Source organism: Ambystoma mexicanum, chromosome 2q, assembly GCF_040938575.1.
Source record: "Ambystoma mexicanum isolate Mex_15411 chromosome 2q, UKY_AmexF1_1, whole genome shotgun sequence".
NCBI classification, from domain to species: domain Eukaryota; kingdom Metazoa; phylum Chordata; class Amphibia; order Caudata; family Ambystomatidae; genus Ambystoma; species Ambystoma mexicanum.
The window spans coordinates 55,626,268-55,652,734 of record NC_090924.1 but is presented as its reverse complement, the minus strand read 5'-3'; the positions used below and the strand labels follow the sequence as shown (position 1 = coordinate 55,652,734).

The 26,467-nt window shown below is 44.4% G+C and overlaps 1 protein-coding gene across 1 annotated transcript in view; it reads right to left on the bottom strand.

Moving 5' to 3' along the window:
• DNASE1 (deoxyribonuclease 1) overlaps positions 1 to 1,848 on the bottom strand; it is a 217,228-nt gene extending 215,380 nt beyond the window's left edge. The window contains exon 1 of the mRNA XM_069646451.1: positions 1,781 to 1,848. Within this exon, the coding sequence (XP_069502552.1) occupies positions 1,781 to 1,848 (68 nt within the window). The remainder of the gene's footprint in view (positions 1 to 1,780) is intronic.
• Positions 1,849 to 26,467: the final 24,619 nt, after the last annotated feature.

The window sequence follows — 26,467 nt, the reverse complement described above, 5'->3', positions numbered from 1 at the left end:
ACATTGCCACCTGCTTCCACGCTGACTCGGACTGCTTCACGGATTGCCGTATTCTGCTTCCTGGAAATTGCCTGTTTCTGTTGACTCGCATGCGTCACGCTGACTTTGCCTCATACTTGCACGTTGGAAGTACACAGACTAGACTGCCGTAAGTGTACTTGGATACCGTTAGGCGTCTTCGTGCCGTCGGGCTAGGATATTCTACTGAGACTAAAAACTGCAACCACATTAAGGTGCCCTTGTGCCGTCGGGACAGTCAATCTACAGATTGTTTTCTTGCACAGAGGAACCCGGATCTATCATTCACGAACAATCAAGGACCTCCAGCACGGTAAGCCATCTAGCATCTTGAGCATTTCTTGCCCCAGCCCCAATCCTTCACTTATACCCTATTCTATATCATTACAGAACTCCTTACCCTGTTGAAACCATACACTGTGCATCCTGATACGCTGACTCTTCAGTCATCCTCTATTGTGTTACTTGCACAGGTCCGCTTTTGCTTTGTTGGTCTATTGCATTTGCTCAGTTGATTGATTGTTATTTAAGTGACACTTTGCCTTGTGTTTCCTTGCAGCCATTGGTGTCTCGTGCTGTGTCCAATCATTTGATTAATTGACTCCTCTGTATGTTTTCTTCTTACATCCAGAAGGGTACATTATTCGGAAGAACTCTTCTCCTACACTACGGGTTCAACTTCTCGACACGTTTCCATTGAAGGAGAGTTCTGACAGAGCGTGCGCACTAGAAGCGACACTACAGTGATTGTTTGCCTGGTCTTGCTGCCGGCGTTCATTTGGATTGTTCAGTGATATTCTCTTGCTTTCAATAAGGAAAAAAACCCAACTCGGCAAAGACACAGTGATTCTAATGTACTGGACTTTAAAAGTATCCATTGAACCTTTTTGCACTTTAAAGAGTGCTTATATTGTACATTTTTTCTCTAACTTCATAGGGATTGTTAAGCCCTGCCCACCTCTCCCAGCCACTTACACATAGGGCCTCATTACGACCCAGGCGCTAATGGGTTAACGGCGCCGTAAAAGGCTGCGGTGCCGTTAACCTATTAACGCCTAATTACGAGGTCCCTTTGCGGGACCCGACCTTAACGGCTGGTGTAGACCAGCCGTTAAAGTAGGGACCCGCAAAGGGACCTTGGTGCTAATTACGGTGCCGCAATTTGCGGCACCGTACTTAGCGCCTTCCCCATTCCCATTGAGCCCTATGGGGCAAAAATGGGAATGGGGAAGGGCCATGGAGGAAGGGAGAATTACCGCCCTGCCAACCTTGTAATGGGGTGGTAAATCCCCCTTTCTCCATGGCGAAGTCGGTAACTTACCGGCATGGACCATGGTGCTAATAGCCAAAGAAAAAAATGAAGGGGTGCTATCTACCAATCTGGGATTCACGTGCGACATTTCTAAATGTTGCAAAAATGGTAAGAGGCTTGAGAAGTGGTAGAAATTTGGACACAGAGACAAATGCAGATTCTGCTACTACGCAAGAAAAGGCTCTATTTTTGGTTAAAGGCAACGAAAGGGTGGGTGCGACCCAGGCTGATGACAAGTCTTGTATCGATAAACCCAAATACACAGTAGAAACAGCACAAAAGAACAGCTTCCGCTTCCCAGCAGTTGCTCTGCTCCAACGCCCAGTTTTGTTTGGGTGCAAATACATCATGCCACTACCTTCAAACGAGATGTTCTGACTTACTCGTTACATGAAGTGTGAGTCATGCCAAGTCCCACTTATAAAGGTCCTACGTAATGCCTCTGCTAACCCAAACAGTCCCTCATCAGTTTTAAACTTGGAAGAACGCTTTAATAACTCCATCTCAGACGTCTCCATGTTAGCCCCAGCAATAATGGCCGAACTCGGCAAGCGAGTCAGATTATCTCTTGGTCCCTGTATATCTTCTCTATTCCCCCCAGACGATAATGATGAATTTTCCATGGCCTAAACACAATATCAGCAGCAAATCATCTGCACTAAACACTTCTATCATAAAGGCTACCGCTGCTCCTTTAGCTAGCTCCCCTAATCATGGCCAGACTATTTCTCCCAATACATCGAGTGGATCCATTGGGCATTAAGGCGAAATTTCCGCTTGCAAAAGTAACCAACGACCATCCCATTCTCAAGGGGTATCTCCTACACAGGCGCCTTCCACACACACCAATTCATTTCAAGAGTCCAACAACTCAGAAACATATTCCTTTCCGGTATTAACAAGGATTTTGAATCTTCTAGATAAGGGACATGATATGACACATTACGAGATTCGCAACTTGAAGGCCTCCTTATCTGATATCTTGGCTAAGATGAACAAACTGGAAGGGTTTCTTTTTGCGCAGGCGACATTCATGTTGTTGAAATCGAATCCAGTGGTACCAGATAAAAGTAAGTATCACTTCTTGCTCTACTCAAACTGACCCTAAATGGAGGGGCAATAAATCCACACAAACTGAAGTACCTACAATCACATGTTTCATTGACAAACCAACATATGCCTGAGTGGTGAGCAACCCTGCACCGGCTGTGAGTTTGGCGGGTGAAGGTGCCCTTAAAGATCTATGGTATTGCATAAAATCTAATTCTGAGAAGATTACTATCTTGGAAAATCATGCCCAATGTACCAGGACATCGAACAATCACATGAAAAAATAACTGCTGTTTAAATCACGGCAAGGACCAGCTAGATTTAGATATCCCATGTGAAGACCCTAACAGTCCCACTCCTCAAACCGACTTGATTGAGGAAAACAGACGGCAGTGGGATCGAACGCTCCAGGGATCCCAGTAGTAGAGTATCAGGTCCCTAGTGAAGCAGTCTCGGCTTCACAGTTTCTCTCGAGGCAAGCCAAAAGATTGAAACTTAAATCAATTAAGAGAACAGCAAACAGCTCTATTGTAAAATAAATGTCAGGCAAAAAAAACAATAATCAGGACATTACAAAGATCATGGAGCATAACAATAATTTAAAAAAGATTGCCAATATGTCCAATGAGGATGAGCTGCTGGATCTGCAGCAGCTCAATGAGGAGAGTAATTCCTTGCTGAAGATAGATTAGGAAAACCTGATTATTCATCCCCTTTCTAAAAACAACAACAAAAAAGATCACACACAATGAGAACATGGCCACAAAGGATCAAATCTCTCCTCTTAGACCCTTGCCTAATTGTACTTCCATAGACTCAAACATTCCTCTACATCTAATGACCAATACCAGTGGAATAAAACAAATGCAGCTATCCAGCTTCTATCCTGTCATAGGCAAAACCAAAACTCAAACTCTCCTGGCCAACAAAAGAAATCTGTGAAACCAATTAGTAACAGCCTTAGTTTGGGTAACGTACCACCCTCATCTGTGATCTTGTTGCATGCAAAGGCAACTAGTTCTCCAGATAGTACTAGTGCAACTTCTATGGTGGGTCAAATAATTCTGATTGAGATTGCATCAGCCCCCTCTAATAATAACAAGCAACCAAAAGGAATGGGGTCACGCGGGACAAACCGCTAGAAAAGTCAAGCGAAATAAGTAACCATCAGTATAAGAGCTCAATGAGGGGATAGGCTTGGTCAAGGATAATATTAAATAGATAATCTTTATTGTTCACATATTAAATCACATAACACATAGTGCTGAATCCATGATAAAACAGCATAAAAACAGACAATAAATATTGAGTATATACAGGTAAAGTGTATGACGACCAAATAATCACTCTACAGTACAGGATGGGAACAAAGTGCAAACAACCCCACATCTACTGTACAGGGGGCGAAAACAGGAAAGAAAGAGAAAGGGGAAAAGAAGCGTTGAAAAGAAAAAAGGATCCCCTAGGGGGTCCTATTATTATCCCCAGTCTCCAAATGGATACAGAGTCCAAGAACCAATTCTAAGTATAACTAGAATAGTTCAATCAATTTTGGATACAAATTGAAAAATAAAGAAATGCTAAGTACAAAATTACAATGGCTCTCCAACCTCTTATTCTGGAGTGGCATAATATATGGAAAAATTGAATTTAAGAATTGTCAGACAGGCTTGCAGTGCAAAAATGATAGAAATGCAACCTACAGCACTTGTCACCATTTCGACCTAAACAGTCAACAACTGGTACCTAGTGTATCTTCCACCGTTCTCATGTGCTACACTGCTATCACTAAGTAGGTAGTTTCGACAACCTTAAAAAGTGTCTAAGGCGTCTGTCTCTTTAGAAAAAGAGAGAGACGGCTTGACAGTCGTCTTCCTCAGGACAGGACAGAAATGGTTATAAACTGTTGGAACAGCAATGGATTTAAAGAGTCACTGGGTGGACATCTTGGTGTTCTTCCTTGTGTCCTTCCATAGCCTGAATCTTCTTCTGGGTGTATGAATAATCCTTGCGTTCCTTCTTTATCCAATTCATCACTAAAGTGCATCAGAAAGTTGAAAAAAAGGAAAAAGAAAAAAGAAAAGAACACAAACATATGACAAAGTTAAAAATACACAAATAAAAATCCTTGACCTAGCCTAATACAAAACATTACAATATGATTCTCAGCAAGAATCCAAAACATGCAGTAATAGCTCAATTTAGAGACATATTATAGGAACCATAATAGGATCGGGAATATAGAAGTATATTCCATCCCAATAGACAGGTCGCAGATATTCAATTAGATAAATCCGACAAAACAAGTCGCCAGGAGTGGGGAGTCCAAATCAACAAGGAAACCCACTACAATCCCAATGGCATATGCATAAAGAGCAGGAATAGCACACTTAATCAGTCAAACAGACAACATAAAGATCCAAATCTTCAGAGTTGGAAGAAGCCAGCTCCTCCTGGATGAGGCCACAGGAAAGAAAAGACCCCTTGGTTCTGGGGCTATGGTATCATAGTTGGATGTGGTTCAGTTGATTTGTAGAGGAACTCTATGTGCCTTCCGCCACCTGAGTTTCTGCTGGCTAAAGAAAGAAGAGAAAATGGTTGGAACACAACCAAATAGGAAGGAGTAGGAAAAGTCACATTACATCAATGGGTCATAAATCTATATTTATGCCAACTCGATACGTGTGTACATATATCCCATCCACTACTATGCTTGTTGCTAATCTACTGACACTTGTGAATAGTGATGATGAAAGACCATTGTGCACGGCATCAATCACTTAAAAGAAAAAAGGTTGCCTGTGCCACACCATGATGTATCAGGACAAACCTATATTTAGCTAGACAAGGACCTCACTGGGATGAATATAGTTCATAGTACACAAGCTAGCTATTAAGCAGATGAAAATATATCAAGCCGGCTGCCCCCGGCTGAAGAGGTACTTGGTAGTAAAGTATAAAATAAAATAAAATAAATCTCCAGTCAATACCAACTACATAACGCCATAAATGCGTGTCACACTATGGCAAAAAGATTAAATGCAATTCCATTCGGCGACATATAGATGTTAAAATAAGGCACTGCACCCTACTCCTAAGTAGAGCAGAGAAACCAGGAAGAGAAAAGAAGAAAACGACCGTGTCCATACCTGAATGGCAGAAGAAATGTAAGTACACGCTGCGTGGCATCCAGTTTGTCGTTCGTCCTCGGCAGGATCAAAAGCAGCAGACGGATCAACGTCCTAACGCTATCGAGCGGCCCTCGCGTTCATCCAGGATCTTCGGAAAGCAGACTCCTACCTGCATTAGCTTCCTGAAATAGCGAAATCCTTTAATCACGTGACCGCGAGAAACAGTCACATGACAAAGGATCCGGGGAAGCATTCTTAAAGAAGAAGAGGCCTTGTTAAACTAATCCACAGGTATACTGCACTGAAACCCAAGTGAATCAGTGCAGAAAGGAAACCCCTTTTCCAGGGCTCATTCGAATACTCGAGTGGACCTTAATACAAAAGTCCATGTGTATATGAATGCATGTTCCCTGCACCTAGGCAGGAACACAGATATCTGAAGACAGCATGGTAAAAATCAGATATATAATATATAAAGCGTGCAAGGCACGAACAGAAAGGAGGGGGGATGTTTTTTACATGATAAATACCACCATGGATAGGGGTATTGAAAGTTCAATACCAGTCAAGATATAGCCGCTAAAACGTGATGCAAGCAAGAATATGCAACGCTACTTCATTAATTTGACTACACAATACAAGTGTGGCAGCTTACCATATTATAGATGTAAGCCAGCACACACATAGGGCATAAGGCCATCAATCAGCCTTCAAGAGATGCAATGAAGCCACTCTTCTTGATGGTTCAAGTCCTTGTGATAGCTATCTGTCTGGTACATCCACCACTGTTCCTGCTGGGAGAGTCTAGCTGCAGTGTTAAGTCGATCCGTACCTGCAACACGTTCTAGCGCCAACCATTTCAGGTCATCACAATTATGACCAAATTCCGAAAAATGGGACACTAACGGAGCATTACTGGTATTAGTGCGAATTCTCGATTTGTGTTCAGAAATCCTTGTTTTAATAGGTCTTGCTGTTTTTCCTATATATGATTTCTTACATGGACAGATGATGACATACATCACGTTAGTTGAGTTGCACGTGGTATGTTGCTTGAGAGACCATACTCTCTCATTAATGGTGACGGTAGAGCAGGCCGTAGTGGATTTGCAGGCTTTACAAAAACCACATGGAAAGTGTCCCAATATCGGTTGAAAACCCCATTGCGAATGAATGGTCAATAGCTGGGGGGCAGATTTTGCTCGATCTGCTTGTGAGAGCCAGATCTTAAGATTTCTACCCTTTTTAAAGGCAAACAATGGTCGCTCCAAATCAGGGTTGTTAAGTTGGAGAAGATGCCAGTGTTTATAGATCATTTTTTTAATCTCTTTATGATGAGTTAAAGGTGGTGGCGCATACAATGCGTTGGTTGGTAATGTCAGGTCTACTCTGCCTAGTGAGTAGTGTATCGCGATGTTGGTATCTGGCTCTCTTGCGAACCTGTTCCAATATGTGTAAAGGGTAGCCTCTAGCCACCAGTCTGTTGGAGATAATGCCAGCCTGTATGGAATAGTCACTGATTCTAGTAGAGTTTCGCCTGGCTCTCAGAAACTGCCCGTAGGGGATACTCTCCCTGAGGGCCTGAATATGAAAGCTGTCGATTCGCAGAATGGTATTGCGGTCAGTTTCTTTACGAAATAGGTCTACAGAAATATGGTCTATGTCAATCTTAATAGCGAGATCCAAAAATGGAAGTGAGATATTGCTAGTGGACATAGTAAACTTCAAATGAGGAATTAAGGTGTTAATCCAAGGGAGGAAAGCAGTATAGACCCCCTTTGTTGTGTCCCAAACGATTTTTATGTCGTCTATATACCTCTTATAAAGACGTTTGGCTGCAGAGAAGGGGTTGGAATCATGTAGAATAAGAGACTTCTCAAACTGTCACATGTACAGGATTGCGTAATTGGGGGCAAAAGTCGCCCGATCACCCTGCCCTTTACCTGTAAATAATATGTGTTCTTAAATCGAAAATAGTTCTTAGTAAGAGCTATCTCCAACAGTTGAATCAAGAATTCACTAGGAATATGTTGGATTTCAGGTCGACTATCCAGAAAACTCTTGATAATCTGTAGAGACTCAGATTGGGGTATATTCGAATAAAGGGACTCTACATCCAAAGTTATCAACAACTCATATTCCGGATTGAATGGTACATTTTCGAGATGTTTAATTGCATCTGTAGTGTCCGATATATAAGTGTCTGTGTTAGCTGCCAGAGGTTTTGGAAAATAGTCCAAAAATTGGCCCAATGGTATTTTTGGTAATACATAAAACAGCGAGACCCTGGTCCCTCTGGCCATCAGGAATAAAACTTCCTTTTCGCTGATGATTTCAGCCTCACGTGCCGCCGTACAGATAGATTTAAAGGTAGACTTGCATCTAAACGGAGTATTAGAGTCCACGTCAGTTTGCTCTCTTTCGTTTGTGCCAAAGAAATCTCTCAGTCTGATTTTACGAAACAGACTTCGTCATTCAATTTCCGTATCCATTTTAGAAGGGTTTTGCATAGGTACAAACGAAAAACCTCTCTCGAGCATGGAGATTTCAAGAGGGCTTAGAGTTTTTTTTAGAGATGTTATAGACCGCTGATTTGGGCATTACCTCCGCCACCACCTTCCAGAATGTTAGCCTGGAAATAAAGCCCCATCATCTTCTTGCCCCACCCCCCCCCCGGGCAAGCATGCTCTGGTCTCAGACAATCTTTGACAATCCCCTAGGGGAGGTGTATGTGGCACCTATACCCCCCCAACCTCCATGTCTCAGGTCCCTTGTGCACTGTGTTACTCCTAGATTACTTCTAGGAACATACCCATGTTGTACAGAACAAATAATACCAACACAATACCAACATACTCATATCTTACTACTGTGGACACAAATAACAAGACACAAAGAACAACACATGAATCGATTCTGTGTCTGGTGCAAAAAACACCACTAATTCCCTATTTCTCCATTCACTTCCACTGTTGGCTCTGTCTGCATTACGAAATGCTCTCTTAGTGCCCGTTTTCAAAGCTACTCCTTGTGTGAAAAGGCTTCTCCCCCATCTCCCCATGTCGCTCACTTCATGGCCCCAACCCTCGTGTTGTCTCCGCGAAGCTCAGAGCTCAAGCTGATTAGCCTCCCTTCTCGGACAAGGGTTCATGTTATCTGTGTCTCTCTGCCAATGTTTACAAATACTTTCTATCACAGTGTACCATAACATTTCACAGTGCCGCGGCACTCCGCACTGTCTTCATCAGAATGGATTCAAATGCCAGCCTAATGCTTTCTAAAGTTTACGCTATTCTTCTTGCAATGCAAGCGCTAACCACATACAAACTCATTCTAAGTGCACACTCAACATACATGCACATGTGTCAAACATATCTCTAAATGTGTAACTACAAAGCATACATGTGTCATCATACTAAATGGCTCTTCATGGCATTTTCAAATATGACTGTGTGTGTCATTTCCAGGCCTCATTCATTCTCAATCCTGCAAAGAATACGTTTCTCTCAGCCTAAGCGCTACAATGCAAAATACACAACATCTTCTCTACATGTCATGCTGCAACTATACTGTGTCTCTAAAGCACTACATACAAGCATGACAGTGCAAGTGTCATGCTATTGCAAATTCTAGTGTCTAGCATGTTTCTCTCCTAATGGCAAGCACTATATTCTAATGCAAACATATAATTCTAAAAGAAAACCCTTCATACAACAGGGCCTATTTCTCTCTTCAAATGCATAACATGTCAATGGCTAATGCATAAAGTGGCAGTCTTATATGTGGATAATTATAATGATGCTACTTCTTCATGTACTTAATCAGAACTAAACAGAATGCAATAATGGATAGCTAACCATGATGCACCCATGCCTAAAGGGATAATACTGGGTAACATAAGTAATGACTCTCTATCAATGGGTATTGGTTCTGTAACAAAGAGTACTTATTCTCTCCAATGGGTCTTATTATTCTCTAATGATAACAATTCCAGGCTCCTCATTTTATCAGATTCCACACAGATAGGACCATCTCCTGGTTTGAAATAGGTTGTCCAAGGGTGGTTGTCCTAGTTCGGGTGGAGGAAAAGGGAGATTGGGAACCGGGAAAGGGGTATTCTGGCCGTACTGAGCAAAAGGCGGTGGAGGGCCATATTGGGGATATTGTCAATAAGGTCTACCTCCTCTCCCCCGGTTCTGTCCTCTGTTCCTATAATTTCCTCTGTTTCGTGAACCTCTATTGGGATATGATGTACTCCCGTCTGAGGATGTATCTGAGAAAGTAAACTTCTTTATATATAATGTAGAACCCATTTGGGGAGTGTTTAGATTCTGCCAGTGCCCTGGTCCCTTGTATTCAGCATTAAGGTAAGGAAAGGTGCCTTCCTTAGTGAAGGCCAAAATGTCTTTCCTAAGTTTATCAATTTTTTTATTAGTTGTTATTTTGATAAACTCATTTGTTTGCTTTTCAATAAGGTCCAATTTCTCCTTTAAGTTAGCAAAAGAAGTATCTAATGAAAGTGCAGTCTCTGCTTTTTGGATCTCTTCACCAATTATAGTGCTCTTTTTAAGAGCTGTGTTAATTGTTAAAAGCATTACATCACGGCTGCATTTAATAGCCACGCCGGAGAATGCCTGTTTATATTCTGCATTGTCAATAATACCACCAGACACTGTGGAATAATGTTTTTTTTTAAGATACTCAGTTAGCAAATGACTATGCATTTCCGTGCGAAACTTTTTCTTCCTAAGTTTTAAAAGTGTTTCACTGGTGATGTTGGAATTATCGCCAGCTCCTTGGATTGCATCTATATTATCAAAGAAAGACGGTACCTCAATCGCCGCAGCTAGTTGTTCCTCTGAGAAGAAGACGGAGGGCCTCATTACGAGTAGGGCGGTAAAAACGGGGTCATTACCGGCATGGAGGAACGAGCGGGTCCGTGCTTGTATGATGCCGCTAATAGCGGGTGATTACGAGTGCGCGAGCAAGCGCAAACCCCCATGCCGGTAATGGCCATACCGGCATGCCGCCAAAGGCCCTCCAACCCCCCAATAGCACCATCACGGGACCCGCCGATAACCGCCACCGCCTAGGAGGAACCCCTAAATACCGACCCGGTAATACCAACATTCTCATACCGGGCTCGTAATACCGGACCCGGAAAGAACGTTATCGCGTCGGAACAGGAAATGGGCTGGCGGCCATCTTTAAAAACACAATCCATTGCAATCCTCCCCAACCACCAGTTGTTTCCAGGAGAGCTCAGTGGCAATGCTTCAATAATGTCTAAGGCAACCCGGAAGACCACCCCCGGCTGCGGAAACAGCGCATTTCCGATGCTGAACTAAATATGCTTGCGGACACCCTTGGCGCACATGCAGATGTCATCAAATCCCAGAACCTGAAGCGTGAGGTGCAGCAGCAGAAGAAGGACATCTGACAGGAGGTAGCCCGCAAGGTGGCCGCTGTGGGAACCACCCCACGTAGTGTCAAGGATTGCAGGAAGAGGTGGGACGACCTCCGCCTTAGGGTCCGTAACATCATTGCAAGCAACAGGAGGGAGGCCATGGCCACAGGCGGGGGTCCCCACTCTTCTGCCAAAATGACCACTTGGGAGGAGACCGCAAGCACCTTCATTAATCCAGAGTCCATCAAGGGATTTGGGGAGATGGAGACGGGTGCGGCATCATCACCAGAAGGAGGTGAGTGACCAGGGCTTTAAGTGGGCCGGGGCCTGCCGGGGCTGGGCCCCGGCAGGCTCCGAAATTTCGTTTTGAGGCGGGGCCCTGCCGGGGCCGAGTAATCTCCCCTGGCAGCCCCGGCCACTACACGAAAAGGCATTTTTTTCTACAGCCTGAAGCGCTTGCTCGTTTGCGAGAGCTTCAGGCTACAGAAAAAAATGTCTTTCAGCCATAATGGTGGCACCGCACCTGCGAGGCATCCCTTTAATCAAGAGATTCCCGTCGGCCGGCGGTACCATTATGGAAAAAACGTGAGGCCGCTGAAAGCAGAGGCCTTGCTTTCTAAATACTGGAGCTGCCACGCATTCGCGGCAGTTTCAGTATTTAGGAAAAAAAAAGGCCTCTGCTTCCAGCGGCCTCAGCCTTAATGGTGGTGCTGCCCCTCCCCAGCTGGCGAGGGGCAGCACCACCATTAAGGCTGAATAGGCAGGCGCTGTCCCCTGCCAGGCAAGCCTACACAAAATAAATGGAGAGATCAGCACCCTCTCCCCTATAGGGGAGAGGGTGCTAATCTCTACAAAAGGCTGCCTGGCAGGGGTGCCAGTAGCCCATTGAGCTGGAGCTCGTCAAGGGGGCGTGGCCTAACGGGCCATCAAGACCCCCGCTGTTAGGCCACGCTCCCTCGATGAGCCCCGGCTCGATTTGTAGTGCCACTTAAGGCACTGTGAGTGACCCTGCAGATCCCTGTAGGGGAAACCATCACATAGCACAAGTGATGTGGAAGAGGGTCTAGGCAAGGCAATGCATGTCCCGACACCCACATGAACATACCCAAGTCCAGATGGCGGTCCAAACCCTGCCAGACAGAAATGCATGCTGAGTGCCAATCCCATAACCAACACACATGGACCGTGCCCATGTAATACATCACACAAAACCCAACTCAACGGCATGCCACCTGCCATGCAGCAAATGGCAAAATGCCCGCTCACACTATCCTGTGTGACACACCTGTAAGACATGAATGCATGATTAAATGAATAATGAACAGCACCATAGTATGCTTCTGGCATGTAACACCATCACTGATGCCCTGCATCTCTTCTACCACCCCAGGCACTGATGGAGAAGATGCCAGCCAAGACACCACCGCAAGGGCATCCACGTCCCGCCCACAGAAAAGGGCTACTGCCACCACCACCTCCGGGGGAAGCCACGCAGCCCACACCTACAGCCAGTGTGCCTGACACAGTCGAGACCCATCTGGCCACAACCACACCTGTGGAAGGGGAGTGCCTACAAGCACTGGCCACCACTGAAGATGACTTGGAGGAGAATTTGGACCAGGAGGGAGTCACAGAAGTGACATGTCCACCCACCCCAAGCCCTGTGTCCACCTCCCGCCCCAAACTCAGCCCTCACCCACCTACAGCAGTGCTGATCCCTGCCTGCATGATTCGGACCTGAGCCCCTTCCTGGAGGACAGCACTGAAAATGCAGGCCCCGTGACAGCACCCCCCACCACTCCTGCTCCCACCAACACCCTCGAGTCATGGGTGGCGAGGGTGGAGGCCCGACAGGAGTCGATGTTGGAGTTCCTGCGGCAATACATAGCGGATGGCGAGGACACCAGGCGGGGAATAGCCACAGCCATAGCGGGGACCCCTGCCGCCATTACAGCCAACACAGCCGCAGTGAATGCCTCGGCAGTGCTGATGAGGGACTGTCTGGGGGCCTTCACACAGGTACTAACATCCATCCTGCTGCACATGCAGCGGCCACGACTTGCATCAGGTGTGGAAGTCCCCACCGACTCCTCATCAGCCACCGCACATGCTTCCTCAGTCAGTCCCCACCAGCAGTGTGCGTCCTACCAGAAGGAGTGCAAGGCACACCGAAATGCAGCCCCCGGAGAGCAAAAAGTCCTGCAAGTAGTGTGGGCGGACAATGGGAGTGGGACACATGTTGTTGGGGGTGGATGGGAGCATTTGGGTGAGTTTATTGGAGGGGTTTGGAGTTAACTGGGGGGTTTGGGAGTTCACTAGAGGGAGGTATGGGGGGGGGTTGTCACATTTTTGCAGTTTGAGTCAATACACCCATTGTGAGAAAAAACATAATGCCTGGACATTGTTCATTTCGTCTGTATCCATTTATTGTATGACAGTGTTCAGTGCCCAAATCCCAACATTCCCTATGTGCATGTCCACATGGACCCGGTGTGTCACTGACACATGTCTGTCAAAGTCCCTGTGGTTCAGAAGTATTTGTGAATCAGTGATTGGCGTACTGCATGGCCATCCTGTGCATCACATACTGGCCGGGGTGCTGCTTCACCTCTGTCTCCATCCTCATCATCCTCACCCGGTGCATGCATGTCAATGTCCGGTGGCAGTGGTACATTTCTCCGGACGCACATGTTGTGCAGCATGACAAAGGCCATGGTGATCTTTGCCACCTTCTCAGGCCTATAAAGGAGTGCTTCACCAGACCTGCTTAGGCAGCGGAACCGCGCCTTCAACAGGCCAAAGGTCTGCTCAATCACTACACGGGTACGGGTGTGTACCCGATTGTACTCCTCTTCATGGCTGTTCCGCAGGTTCCGCACAGGGGTAAGTAGCCACGGCCTCAACGAATATCCTCCATCACCTGCAGGCAAATACAAATAGGTGTGTGTCACTCTGAGCTGCCACCTGCAGGAATCACAGTCATGGCCGCAGCTATTTGGTGTGGACATGCACGTATGCACGAATGTCATCTAGATGCATACTATACTGCTATGAGGTGTGGTAGTCTGGATGGCATTCAATAGATGATGCAGGGTGAAATGATGCATGCTGAGGGGGATGTACTGTGGTTGTACGACAATGTTTAGCCTCCCATTTATGCTGTGTATACTACACTGTGCATGGACACAGTAGCCACATTGGCACAGTTGCAATCCTGTTTAGTCATGCGTTGCTTGACATACACATGGTGGTCAGGTTCTGCGTCTTACATGTGGTCATTGATATGCGTTAATGGTCAGATGTGTGCCAATGATGTGTCCTGTTGGGGTTAGGGGGTTCACGTCAGGTGTCATTAGTTCAGCGTACATTCTCCACTTACCGTCCATTCCCACCCAGGTGGTGTATGCATCCCCCCACATTCCCACCCAGGCGGTGTATGCATCCCTTCCCCCACATTCCCACCCAGGCGGTGTATGCATTGCAACACATCCCTACCCCAATGCACTGCCATGGCCCACTCAGACAACTCACCAAGCAGCCAGGCACGTGGTCCAGCATGTCGCTCCATGTGACGGGGTAGCGTGGAGTTACGCAGCACCATGGCATCATGTGTTGATCCGGGAAATCGGGCGCAGCAATGTGTGATGATCTTGCTGGAGTCACATACCATCTGCACATTGATGGAGTGGTATTGCTTGCGATTGCGGTACACCGCCTCTACGCATGGGGGACTAACAATTCGACATGGGTGCAGTCCAGGGCACCAACACAATTGGGCATGCCTGCCAGTGCATGTAAGCCTACTTTGGTGTCGGCTATCTCCTGGGCAGTCCGTGGTAGGGGTATGTGTCTACTAGCGTGCTTCAGGAGGGCATCCAGCACTTAAAAAAATAGTGGTTGTGAAATGCCATGCAGCTGGCCCACTGTATGCTGGTAGGTGCCTGTGGCCAGGAAGTGGAGCACAGACACCATCTTTAGTAGCGGGGGGATGGCAGTGCGTATTTCTATGAGGCTGGCAATGTCGTTGCCTATCATGTCCACTATGGTGGTGATGGTGTCCCGGTCCAACCGGTACAGGGTGTGGATCTGCTCAGGGGTTAGATTGAATGGACTGGGTCTGATGCGAGGGATTGGCGGCTGCCTATGAGGGACTACTGGCTGCACTGGTGGTAATTGCTGGGCCTGTCTCACCCTCCTTCTCCTCCTGCGTCTCCTCTGTGCTGACTGTTGTTGCTGTAGTTGTAGCAGTAGAGGCATGTCCTCCAGCGCCATGATTGCAATAGCTAGTGGTAGCATTTTGGTGTGGGAAGGGGTGTGGTGTGTGGGTGTACACCTTTTATGCTGAGCCAGACTCCGTTGAGTGCACCTGTGGTGATTGTGTGCACCTGTGGCAGTTAGCTTGATTGCTGTTTGCGGGTGGTCCGCGATGCCTGTATGGCTGGCATCGTGCAGCCCCTGATTACTGCCTTCGGGATGGCGGTATTTACTCCCCGAAGGGGCGCGGGTACGCGCACATGCCGGTATGAGGGGGCACGGTACGGGCAGTGCCGGTATTGACGGGTTGTCGGGTCGGAATGCCCCGGACCCGTTAACGATGCTGCTATTACCATTCCGCCTTCCTTTTTTCATTACCTCCATTCTCGTAATGAGGTCCCGAGTCTGCTGCCGCCATCATAATAGATGTTAAAAAAAAGAAAAGGTTGTAGAAGACTGATAAGTGCCCTATCTTGCAATAGAGTGCCACAATATCTCAATTAGAGAAATTTTAATCAATATAGCCCATGCAACAACGTGTTGTACTATTATATGATCAAGGATAGGCGTCCCCTACCGCGTAGCCCCAGGGGAGTAACAGAACAAGCAACCAAAAGGAATGGGGTCACGCAGGACAAACCGCGAGAAAAGTCAACCGAAATAAGTAACCATCAGTATAAGAGCCCAAAGAGAGGATAGGCCAGGTCAAGGATAATATAAAGTCAGATAATCTTTATTGTTCACATATTAAATCACATAACACATAGTGCTGAATCCATGATAAAACAGCACAAAAACAGACAATAAATATTGAATATATACAGGTAAAGTGCATGACGACCAAAAATTCACCCTACAGCACAGGATGGGAACAAAGTGCAAACAACTCCCCATCTACTGTACAGGGGGCGAAAACAGGAAAGAAAAAGAAAGAGAAAGGGGAAAAGAAGCTTAGAAAAGAAAAAAGGATCCCCTAGGGGGTCCTATTATTATCCCCAGTCTCCAAATGCATACACAGTCCAAGAATCAACTCTAAGTATAACTAGAATAGTTAAATCAAATTTGGATAAAAAATTGAAAAATAAAGAAATGCTAAGTACAAAATTACAATAGCTCTCTAGCCTCTTATTCTGGAGTGCCATAATATATAGAAAAATTGAATTTAAGAATTGTCAGACAGGTTTGCAGTGCAAAAATGATAGAAATGCAACCTACAGCACTTGTCACCATTTCGACCTAAACAGTCAACAACCGGTACCTAGTGTTGCTTCCACCGTTCTCATCTGCTACACTGGTATCACTAAGTAGGTAGTTTCAACGACCTCAAAAAGTGTCTAAGGGGTCTGTCTCTTTAGAAAAAGAGAGAGACGGCTTGACAGTCGTCTTCCTCAGGACAGGACAGAAATGGTTATAAACTGTTGGAACAGCAATGGATTTAAACAGTCACTGGGTGGACATCTTGGTGTTCTTCCTTGTGTCCTTCCATAGCCTGAATCATCATCTGGGTGTATTAATAATCCTTGCGTTCCTTCTTTACCCAATTCATCACTAAAGTACATCAGAAAGTTGAAAAAAAGGAAACAGAAAAAAGAAAAAGAGAACACAAACATATGACAAAGTTAAAAATACACAAATAAAAATTCTTGACCTAGCCTAGCAGCCCCACAGTTACCCAATACAAATCATTACAATATGATTCTCAGCAAGAATCCAAAACATGCAGTAACCGCTCAATTTAGAGTCATATTATAGGAACCATAATAGGATCGCGGGTGTAGAAGTATATTCCATCCCAATAGGCAGGTTGTGGATATTCAATTAGATAAATCCGACAAAACAAGTCGCCGGGAGAGGGGAGCCCAAATCAATAAGGAAATCCACTACAATCCCAGTGGCATATGTATAAAGAGCGGGAATAGCATACTTAATCAGTTAAACAGGCAACATAAACATCCAAGTTGGAAGAAGCCAGCTCCTCCTGGATGAGGCCACAGGAAAGAAAAGACCCCTTGGTTCTGGGGCTATGGTATCATAGTTGGATGTGGTTCAGTTCATTTGTAGAGGAACTCTGTGTGCCTTCCGCCAGCTGAGTTTCTGCTGGCTAAAGAAAGAAGAGAAAATGGTTGGAACACAACCAAATAGGAAGGAGTAGGAAAAGGCACATTACATCAATGGGTCATAAATCTATATTTATGCCAACTCGATACATGTGTACAGATATCCCATCCACTACTATGCTTGTTGCTAATCTACTGGCACTTGTGAATTGTGATGATGAAAGACCATTGTGCATGGCATCAATCACTTAAAAGAAAAAAGGTTGCCTGTGCCACACCATGATGTATCAGGACAAACCTATATTTAGCTAGACAAGGACCTCACTGGGATGAATATAGTTCATAGTACACAAGCTAGCTATTAAACAGATGAAAATATATCAAGCCGGCTGCCCCCGGCTGAAGAGGTACTTGGTAGTAAAGTATAAAATAAAATAAAATAAATCTCCAGTCAATATCAACTACATAACGCCATAAATGCGTGTCACACTATGGCAAAAAGATTAAATGCAATTCCATTCGGCGACATATAGATGTTAAAATAAGGCACTGCACCCTACTCCTAAGTAGAGCAGAGAAACCAGGAAGAGAAAAGAAGAAAACGACCGTGTCCATACCTGAATGGCAGAAGAAATGTAAGTACACGCTGTGTGGCATCCAGTTCATCGTTCGTCCTCGCCGGGATCAAAAGCAGCAGACGGATCAACGTCCTAACGCTATCGAGCGGCCCTCGCGTTCATCCAGGATATTCGGAAAGCAGACTCCTACCTGCATCCGCTTTCTGAAATAGCAAAACCTTTTAATCACATGACCGCGAGTAATGGTCACGTGACAAAGGATCCGGGGAATCGTTCTTAAAGAGGCAGAGGTCTTGTTAAACTAATCCACAGGTATACTGCACTGAAACCCAAGTGAATCAGTGCAGAAAGGAAACCCCTATTCCAGGGCTCATTCGAATACTCGAGTGGACCTTAATACAAAAGTCCATGTGTATATGAATGTATATTCTCTGTGACTAGGCTGGAACACAGATATCTGAAGACAGCATTGCAAAAATCAGATATATAATATATAAAGCGTGCAAGGCACGAACAGAAAGGAGTGGGGGGGTGTTTTTTATATGATTAATACCACCATAGATAGGGGTATTGAAAGTTCAATACCAGTCAAGATATAGCCACTAAAACGTAATGCATGCAGGACTATGCGATGCTACTTCATTAATTTGACTACACAATACAAGTGTGGCAGCTTACCCTATTATAGACGTTAGCCAGCACACACAGAGGGCATAAGGCCATCAATAAGCCTTCAAGTGATGCAATGAAGCCACTCTTCTTGATGGTTCAAGACCTTGTGATAGCTATCCGTCTGGTACATCCACCACTGTTCCCGCTGGGAGAGTCTAGCTGCAGTGTTAAGTCGATCCGTATCTGCAACACGTTCTAGCGCCCACCATTTGTGGTCATCACAATTATGACCAAATTCCGAAAAATAGGACACTAACGGTGCATTACTGGTATTAGTGCGAGTTCTCGATTTGTGTTCAGAAATCCTTGTTTTAATAGGTCTTGCTGTTTTTCCTATATATGATTTCTTACATGGACAGATGATGACATACATCACATTAGTTGAGTTGCACGTGGTATGTTGCTTGAGAGACCATACTCTCATTAATGGTGACGGTAGAGCAGGCAGTAGTGGATTTGCAGGCATTACAAAAAACCACATGGAAAGTTTCCCAATATCGGTTGAAAACCCCATTGCGAATGAATGGTCGATAGCTGGGGGGGCAGATTTTGCTTGATCTGCTTGTGAGAGCCAGTTCTTAAGATTACAACCCTTTTTAAAGGCAAACAATGGTCGCTCCAAATCAGGGTTGTTAAATTGGAGAAGATGCCAGTGTTTATAGATCATTTTTTAAAATCTCTTTATGATGAGAGTTAAAGCTGGTGGCGCATACAATGCGTTGGTTGGTAATGTCAGGTCTACTCTGCATAGTAAGTAGTGTATCGCGATGTTGGTATCTGGCTCTCTTGAGAGCCTGTTTCAATAAGTGTAAAGGGTAGCCTCTAGCCGCCAGTCTGTTGGAGATAATGCCAGCCTGTATGGAATAGTCACTGGTTCTAGTACAGTTATGTAGGGGATACTCTCCCTGAGGGCCTGAGGATGAAAGCTGTTGAATCGCAGAATGGTATTGCAGTGAGTTTCTTTACGAAATAGCTCTACAAAAATATGGTCTATGTCAATCTTAATAGCGAGATCCAAAAATGAAAGTGGGATATTGATAGTGGACATAGTAAACTTCAAATGAGGAATTAAGGTGTTAATCCAAGGGAGGAAAGCAGCATAGTCCCCCTTTGTTGTGTCCCAAACGATTATTATGTGTCTATATACCTCTTATAAAGACGTATGGCTGCAGAGAATAATAACAACTTACAAACCTCAAATTGGGCATCTAAGAGTTTTCGTGAGAGACCACTAACAACATTGGTTGGCTTAGTGACCCAAAGGTTAATGGAACTTATATGACAAATTGTTCTTTTTTACTTAATAGTTTTTTAATCACATCCCGTCTCTAAGAAGTCTCATTTCAGACGACATAGAATGGGTCACTCTGCCTCTGCACGTTAATCATAGAATGATCTGTCAGCTCCAGTCGCCTATCATACTAAAATTGATATGGGATCATCAGGAAGACTTAAAGCAACTTGGACTGGACATTTGCGTATTTCATTCCAAGGAAGATGCATTGACCTTTTTGGAATTTCAGCCAATTGTTCAAGAAGGAGGGAATCACATACACCCAAAGAGTGGCACTACAGAACTCCCAAACGTAGAACACATGTCCAAGTTTTCCTCCTTCGCAAGTAATATAAAGGTTTGGTCATGGGTGGAACCGTTGCTAAAACGTTATCGACAATGAACAACAAGAATGTAAATCCGTAGCCACATTGGCTTGACCCTCCACTCATGGAACTCCTGTGGCTTTAGAAATGTAACTGCAGGAATTGATTCACACATGTTTTTCAATAATCCAGCAATAGTATTTGTTCAAGAAACGATGCACACACAGCACTTTGGCATTAATGGTTATACTACCTATACTGCATTGGCTCGCTTAGGATCATCAGGTAGGCCCTTTGGTGGTCTGGCAGTGTTGGTGGACAACAATCTAAATGCCACTTCTAAAGTTGTGTGTTCCTTTGATGAATTCCTTGTTATTGAACTAATAACTTATGTGGACTCCAACACAGCGTATTTACTAATTTGTCTATACTGGAACCCTGCAAAGACCTCACAAACTCTCATTCTGCAACATCTGAATATGAATTTGGAGGAAGCACTCCTGTCCAATAGCAACTATGAAGTCATTGTCGCTCGTGACTTGAACTCTATGTATATTGATTGCTCCAGCAACACACATGCTCATCATATATGTTACTATGAATACTCTTCCTTAGAGGATGCAAATGACTGGAGTTCTTTGCGGCATGCGACATCCAATTGGTTGAGATGGACAAGTCAGGACCGTCTTCTACTTGGCAACGAGGCCAACAGAAATCGACCATTGATTACTTTTTTGTCTCTACAAACATTCACCACCTGTGTCTCTGTCACTATTAAAAATCCTGGAGTAGGTGATCATTCCATCATCTCGCTAGTGGTATCCTTGGAATGTTCCACCTTTGAGACTGCTCCGGCATTATCACTTATAGAATTTGATCGTCCACCCCTTTCCATTAGGTGGAACATGAACCTATGCAGGTTGCTCACAGCTCAGCTCAAAAACATACCTGGCATGAGGACGAATCATATTATGAGGTACTGAATGTACAGCATATAGCAAAGCACAATAACCATTTAATTAATTCAGTCCTAACTAAAATGGCAAAAAAAACACATGTAAACGAACACCAGCATAAACATCTCTATAATTTGGAGGTGGAAACTCTTAAACGGTCAAAAAACAAAAGCCTAAGGAGACTGAAAAAGCAACACCACACTATTTGAAACTGAGACATAAGATTTTTCAAACTTACAAGAACGACATAAAATGCCTCAAGTACAGGTCCATGTGGCAGACAATCAGAAGATCATAGGTCATCTTTGTAAGAATAATTCGAGGTCAATCTGGTCGATGATAAGAAATTGCACCCATGCGTTAACCCCCTCTTTTAGTTCTTCAATCTCTGCCGAGGCATGGGTTAAATATCTGGCGAACGCGTTCCAAATTCCTTGTGCTTATGCCAGAGTAATGTATCATAATTTAAATAGGTCTCAATTTGGGGTGCTGTCGATGGTCTGTGGATGACATACAGTGGGCAATAAAAAAAACGTCATTTCTCCAAAGCAGCGGGGCCAGACGGGATACCTGTATGTGTTCTCAAGTCAGATCCAGTCTTTTGGTACAACATCATAAAAGCCAAATTTGAAAATATATTTAACACCAGTTCTATTCCAGAGTCCTGGCTCATAGAAATAATTATTCCAATCCATAAAAAAGGAATTCCATCTGTCCCAGCAAACTATAGGACCGTTGCTATTATGGATGCCTCATCTACGGTCTTTACTATTCTGAACCTTAGGGAGCTCAAAACGTTTTTGCAAGATCATGATGTCTTATCCCGCTTTCAAACAGGTTTTCGCAAACATATGGGCACGGCACTGAATGCCACTGTTCTTTCCCATATTTTACAGACATTTAAGACAGCTAATGCTGGACCTGTGTATATCGCTGCATTGGACATGATCTCCGCTTTTGATTGCATAATCCGCAACCATCTATGGGCAAAAATGACCAAGTATGGAATTCCCTTTCACATCATTCATATCATTGCCATGTTGCATCACAACACATGCTATAGAGTTCGCATTAATCAGGATAATGCTTTAACTAACAAAATCCCAACCTCCATTGGCGTGAAACAAGGGTGCAATCTGGCATCAACGCTCTTTAACTTGTAGGATTTGTCTCCGGAGGATAGCTCATGGGCAATGTGCTTGCCTTGGAAGCAAGACGACACGAAGCACCACAGGTTCGAGCCCCGGGTCCGTGGCTAGAAACCTCTGGGTATTAAACACGTTATAAATAACCTATCTTATCGTACATATGTGACATGAATGATATCTGGGCACAGGAAAACACCTTCCCCATTAAATGGGGGTTGCTTCGTCTCCATTGGTTAGCCTTCGCGGATGACCTTATCTTTTTTGACCGGACACCGTTTGGCCTTCAAAATAAACTCCATATCTTCTCCAGCTATGCCTAACAGTACAACTTGCATGCTAACGTAGCTAAATCTAAAATTGTGATCTTTGCAGGGGCAAAAAAAATCACTTCCTTTCAGTGGATACTGGACGGTTTACCAATGGAACGCATTCCAGAGATCCGTTATTTGGGATATAATTTGTGCGACATAGCTTCCATTGTAATGTGGAAAAATGTGTTAAATCAAAAAGCAAGACCTCTTATTCTGCAGTTAAAAATCGTTTATAGGAAGCTTTGTAAATTTTTGTTAATCCCGGCACTAGAGTTTTATACACTTAAGATAGGTAACATACTCTTATCGGATCATGCGCATGTGGTTTTGCAATTACGGCTGCGATATGCGCTAAATGTTCATAAATTTTGGAGGATGAATGTTTCATTGCTGCAAGAGGATGATGTGTTGGAGGCATGAGGAAGGAAGTGGAATGTTTTGTGGAGAGTAATCATGATGGCGTGATGCGTCCCAGTGTTGTCTCGGAGGCTTTGAAATGTACGATACGGGGCCATCTAATTGGTGTATCAAGTGGGTTACGGAAAAAGAGCATTGAAAGGAAGGCATTGTTGGAGACTAAACTTACCGAATTGTCGAGGAGGGTGATGATAGGTCTGGTTTGTGGGGAGGTGGTGGGTGTACTTAAAAGGGTGAGGAGAGAATTGAATTCGCTCATTGATGAACGTAATGATCGAAGTAGCTTCTATTTAAAATGCGCCTACTTTGAGAAGGGTGAAAAATGCGACAGGTGGTTGGCTTATAGGTTGAGGAAGCGGGAGGCGGAGCGGTCTATTCCTTCGGTTAGGACTCATGGCGGTAGCATTAGCTATCATCCGGGTGTGATAAACAACATTTTCATAGAATTTTATGAGGAACTTTATAAGAATGAATCCGGGATATCAGGTGAAGGTGCAGAATTTCTGGAAAAGGTAGGCCTGTCTAGGATTAATGTGGATGATTCAATGTTGCTGGAGGAGGATTTTTCATTGGATGAGGTTAGGACGGCGATTGGTAAATTGAATGCTGGGAAGGCCCCGGGACCGGATGGGTTCCCGGCGGAGTTTTACAAGATCCTGCCGGATTCTGCTCTGCGATTGTTGCTGGATGTGTATGTGGAGTCGTTGACCATAGGATTACTTGCCGAGACTACTCGTCATGCTTTGATATCAGTCTTCTTTAAAGGAGGGAGGGATGAAACTCTGCCTTCCAGTTATAGGCCTATTAGTCTTGATAATGTTGATAATACGATTCTGGCGAAAATGTTGGCTTGCAGGTTGGAGCGTCTGTTTCTGTCAGGGATACATGTGGATCAATCTGGTTTTGTGAAGGGTAGGAAGACCTCCAGTAACATCAGAAAGATTTTGAATATTGTCTCGAAAGCAAGTGGTCAGGAAGGGGATAGTGCTGTTTTATCTTTGGATGCGGAGAAGGCGTTTGATAGGGTGAATTGGGACTTCCTCTACGCGGTGTTGGACAAGATGGGTTTCGGTAAGAGGTTTATTTCCTGGATCAGGCTGTTATATAGTGAGCCGACTGCAGAGGTAGTTACCAATGGTATGAGGTCAGGGAGAATTAGAATGGAGAGGGGTACGAGGCAGGGGTGCCCTCTGTCGCCTCTTCTATTTGTGTTGGCTTTGGAACCACTGGCTGAGTTTATCAGGAGGGCTGAGGATGTGGTGGGTCACTCGTGCTGGGGGATAACACAGAAGATTTGGTTGTTTGCGGATTACATGCTCTTAGTCCTTAGTGATCTCAAGAAGTCTATACCGGCATTGATGGATGTTATGGCGGAGTTTAATCTTTGTTCTGGATACAAAATTCACTGGATGAAGTCGGAGATTATGCCTTTGATGCATTCTGTTGATAGGAGGTTTGTGGTGGATTTGGGCTTCAGGTGGTGTCAGGATAGATTGCTGTATTTGCGGGTTTGGCTTACTACGGGGATTGGTGACATGGTTAAGGAAAATGCGCGGGTCATGTGTAGTGGTTTGCGGACGGATCTTGAGAGATGGATTCTTTTGAATCTTTCTTTGTGGGGTAAGGTGAACGCCTTAAAAATGGTATCTGCACCGATGATTAATTAAGTTTTGAGCATGGTTCCTTTGATGTTCCCTAAGACATTTTGGAGAGATTTGGACTGGTTGTTGCAGGAGTTCTTGTGGGATAGGAACCCCCCGAGATTGAAATTGTGGAAGTTACAATTGCCATTCCATAAGGGTGGTCTTGGGGTGGCGAATTTCAGGGCATATCACCTAGCCTTCTTTTCCGAATTTTTGGTTCCCTTTGTGGAGGATATGCAGGATGTTTGGGTAGAGGCTGAAACCAGTTTCAAAGGACCTCTTACTTCCAGAGCTGTGTTGATCTCGGTCTCCAGGAAGAGTTGTGGACACGATTTGTTGATAGATGACTTGAGGAGCGCATGGAAGGGTTTGTGTCGTTATTTGGATGTGGATGCTTTGAGGGAGCCTGGTGCCTCATTGTGGCTAAATCCTGCTATCAAGATAGATGGCAGGGTGATTTTTTGGCCAGATTGGTTTCTGGATGGGGTGAGGTGGGTTGGTGACCTGTTTACAAATGGTCGTTGGATGAACGCAAGGGAATTGCAGCAACAATATGGTATTGAAAACTTTAGAGCTTCTGACTTTGTAAAGCTCAAAAGAGCAATTGGTGTTGTGGATTTGGAGAAGAAAATTGCGTTGGATTTGTTTGCAAGGGATTTGGTGGGATCGGGTGGAGGTCTGGCCAGTTGCCTGTATAAAGTGTTTGTGTCGTGTTTTCAAGGGAATGATTCTTTAAGAGAGGAGTGGGGCAGGAGAATCGGATTGGATATCACGGAGGGCTTGTGGCAAAACATGTGTATGAACGTGAAGTTGTGCTCGCTGGGACTCACGGAAAGATCGAGACGGATTAAAATTCTGAATCGCATTTATTGGACGCCTGAGAGAATGCATAAAAGAGGGATGTCAGAAAGTACAGATTGTTGGAGGTGTTCATGTGAAATTGGTACACTGGAACATCTACTATGGGATTATAGGCTGGTGAGGCTGTTCTGGGGTGAGATTGGTCCTATATGTAATACAGTGATTGTTGGTCTCCCGGTCTTGGATTTTAGTGTGATCATATTGGGGAGTGATGAGTGTTTGGATGATCTCTCTCGGAGTGAGAAGAAGTGGTTGTTCAGAGGGGCAATCACTGGTAAAAGAATTATCTTAAGGAACTGGAAGAATGCTTTGACATTGAATGTTGAGACCTGGCTGTCTGAGATGCATGAATTGGCAAATATGGAGAGAGTGATGTATAAGAGACTTGGTAAATTGGCTTTGTTTGAAAAAATATGGGCTAGATTTTTGCAGCTGTTCTAACATTGTGGTTGTTGGGTGGGGGGGTGATTGAGAGATTTCTTTGATTTATTGGGGGTTTGCGGTGTTGTATAGCTCACTCTGTACATTGAACTGTGTAAAATGCTGTGCTATTCTTGTATTGTTTGGCATGTTTTATTTGTTGTACATTGATTGTTTTTGTTGTAGATGTTTAGTAAATAAAGTTTTAAAAAAAAAGTTTTAAAAAAAAAGATAGAAACATCTCTGCTCTATGGGCTTGATATGTGTTTGATTGACATCGAGAAAATGCTAGAGTGCCTTCAAGGTCAAATATGGAAACGCACTTTAGCTATAGCAAATTCGTTGCCAAATCCCACATTCAGGCATGAGTTAGGGCTGCATTACTTAGCATCAAGATTTAACTGGAGACAGTTAAGCAACTATGCCAGAATGTTAAATCCACCTAGAAACTCCTTATATGAAGCATTCTCAAAGATGCTTGGGGAGCCAGCTCCATTATCTATCGTGCTATTTGCTAAGAAAATGAAAAATCGAGTGCACAAGATAAATGTCACCTCACATGATCTAATTACTCGGCCTGCGTATGTAAAAACTAAACTACACCAACATGACTGAGTATTACCATTGATGCTC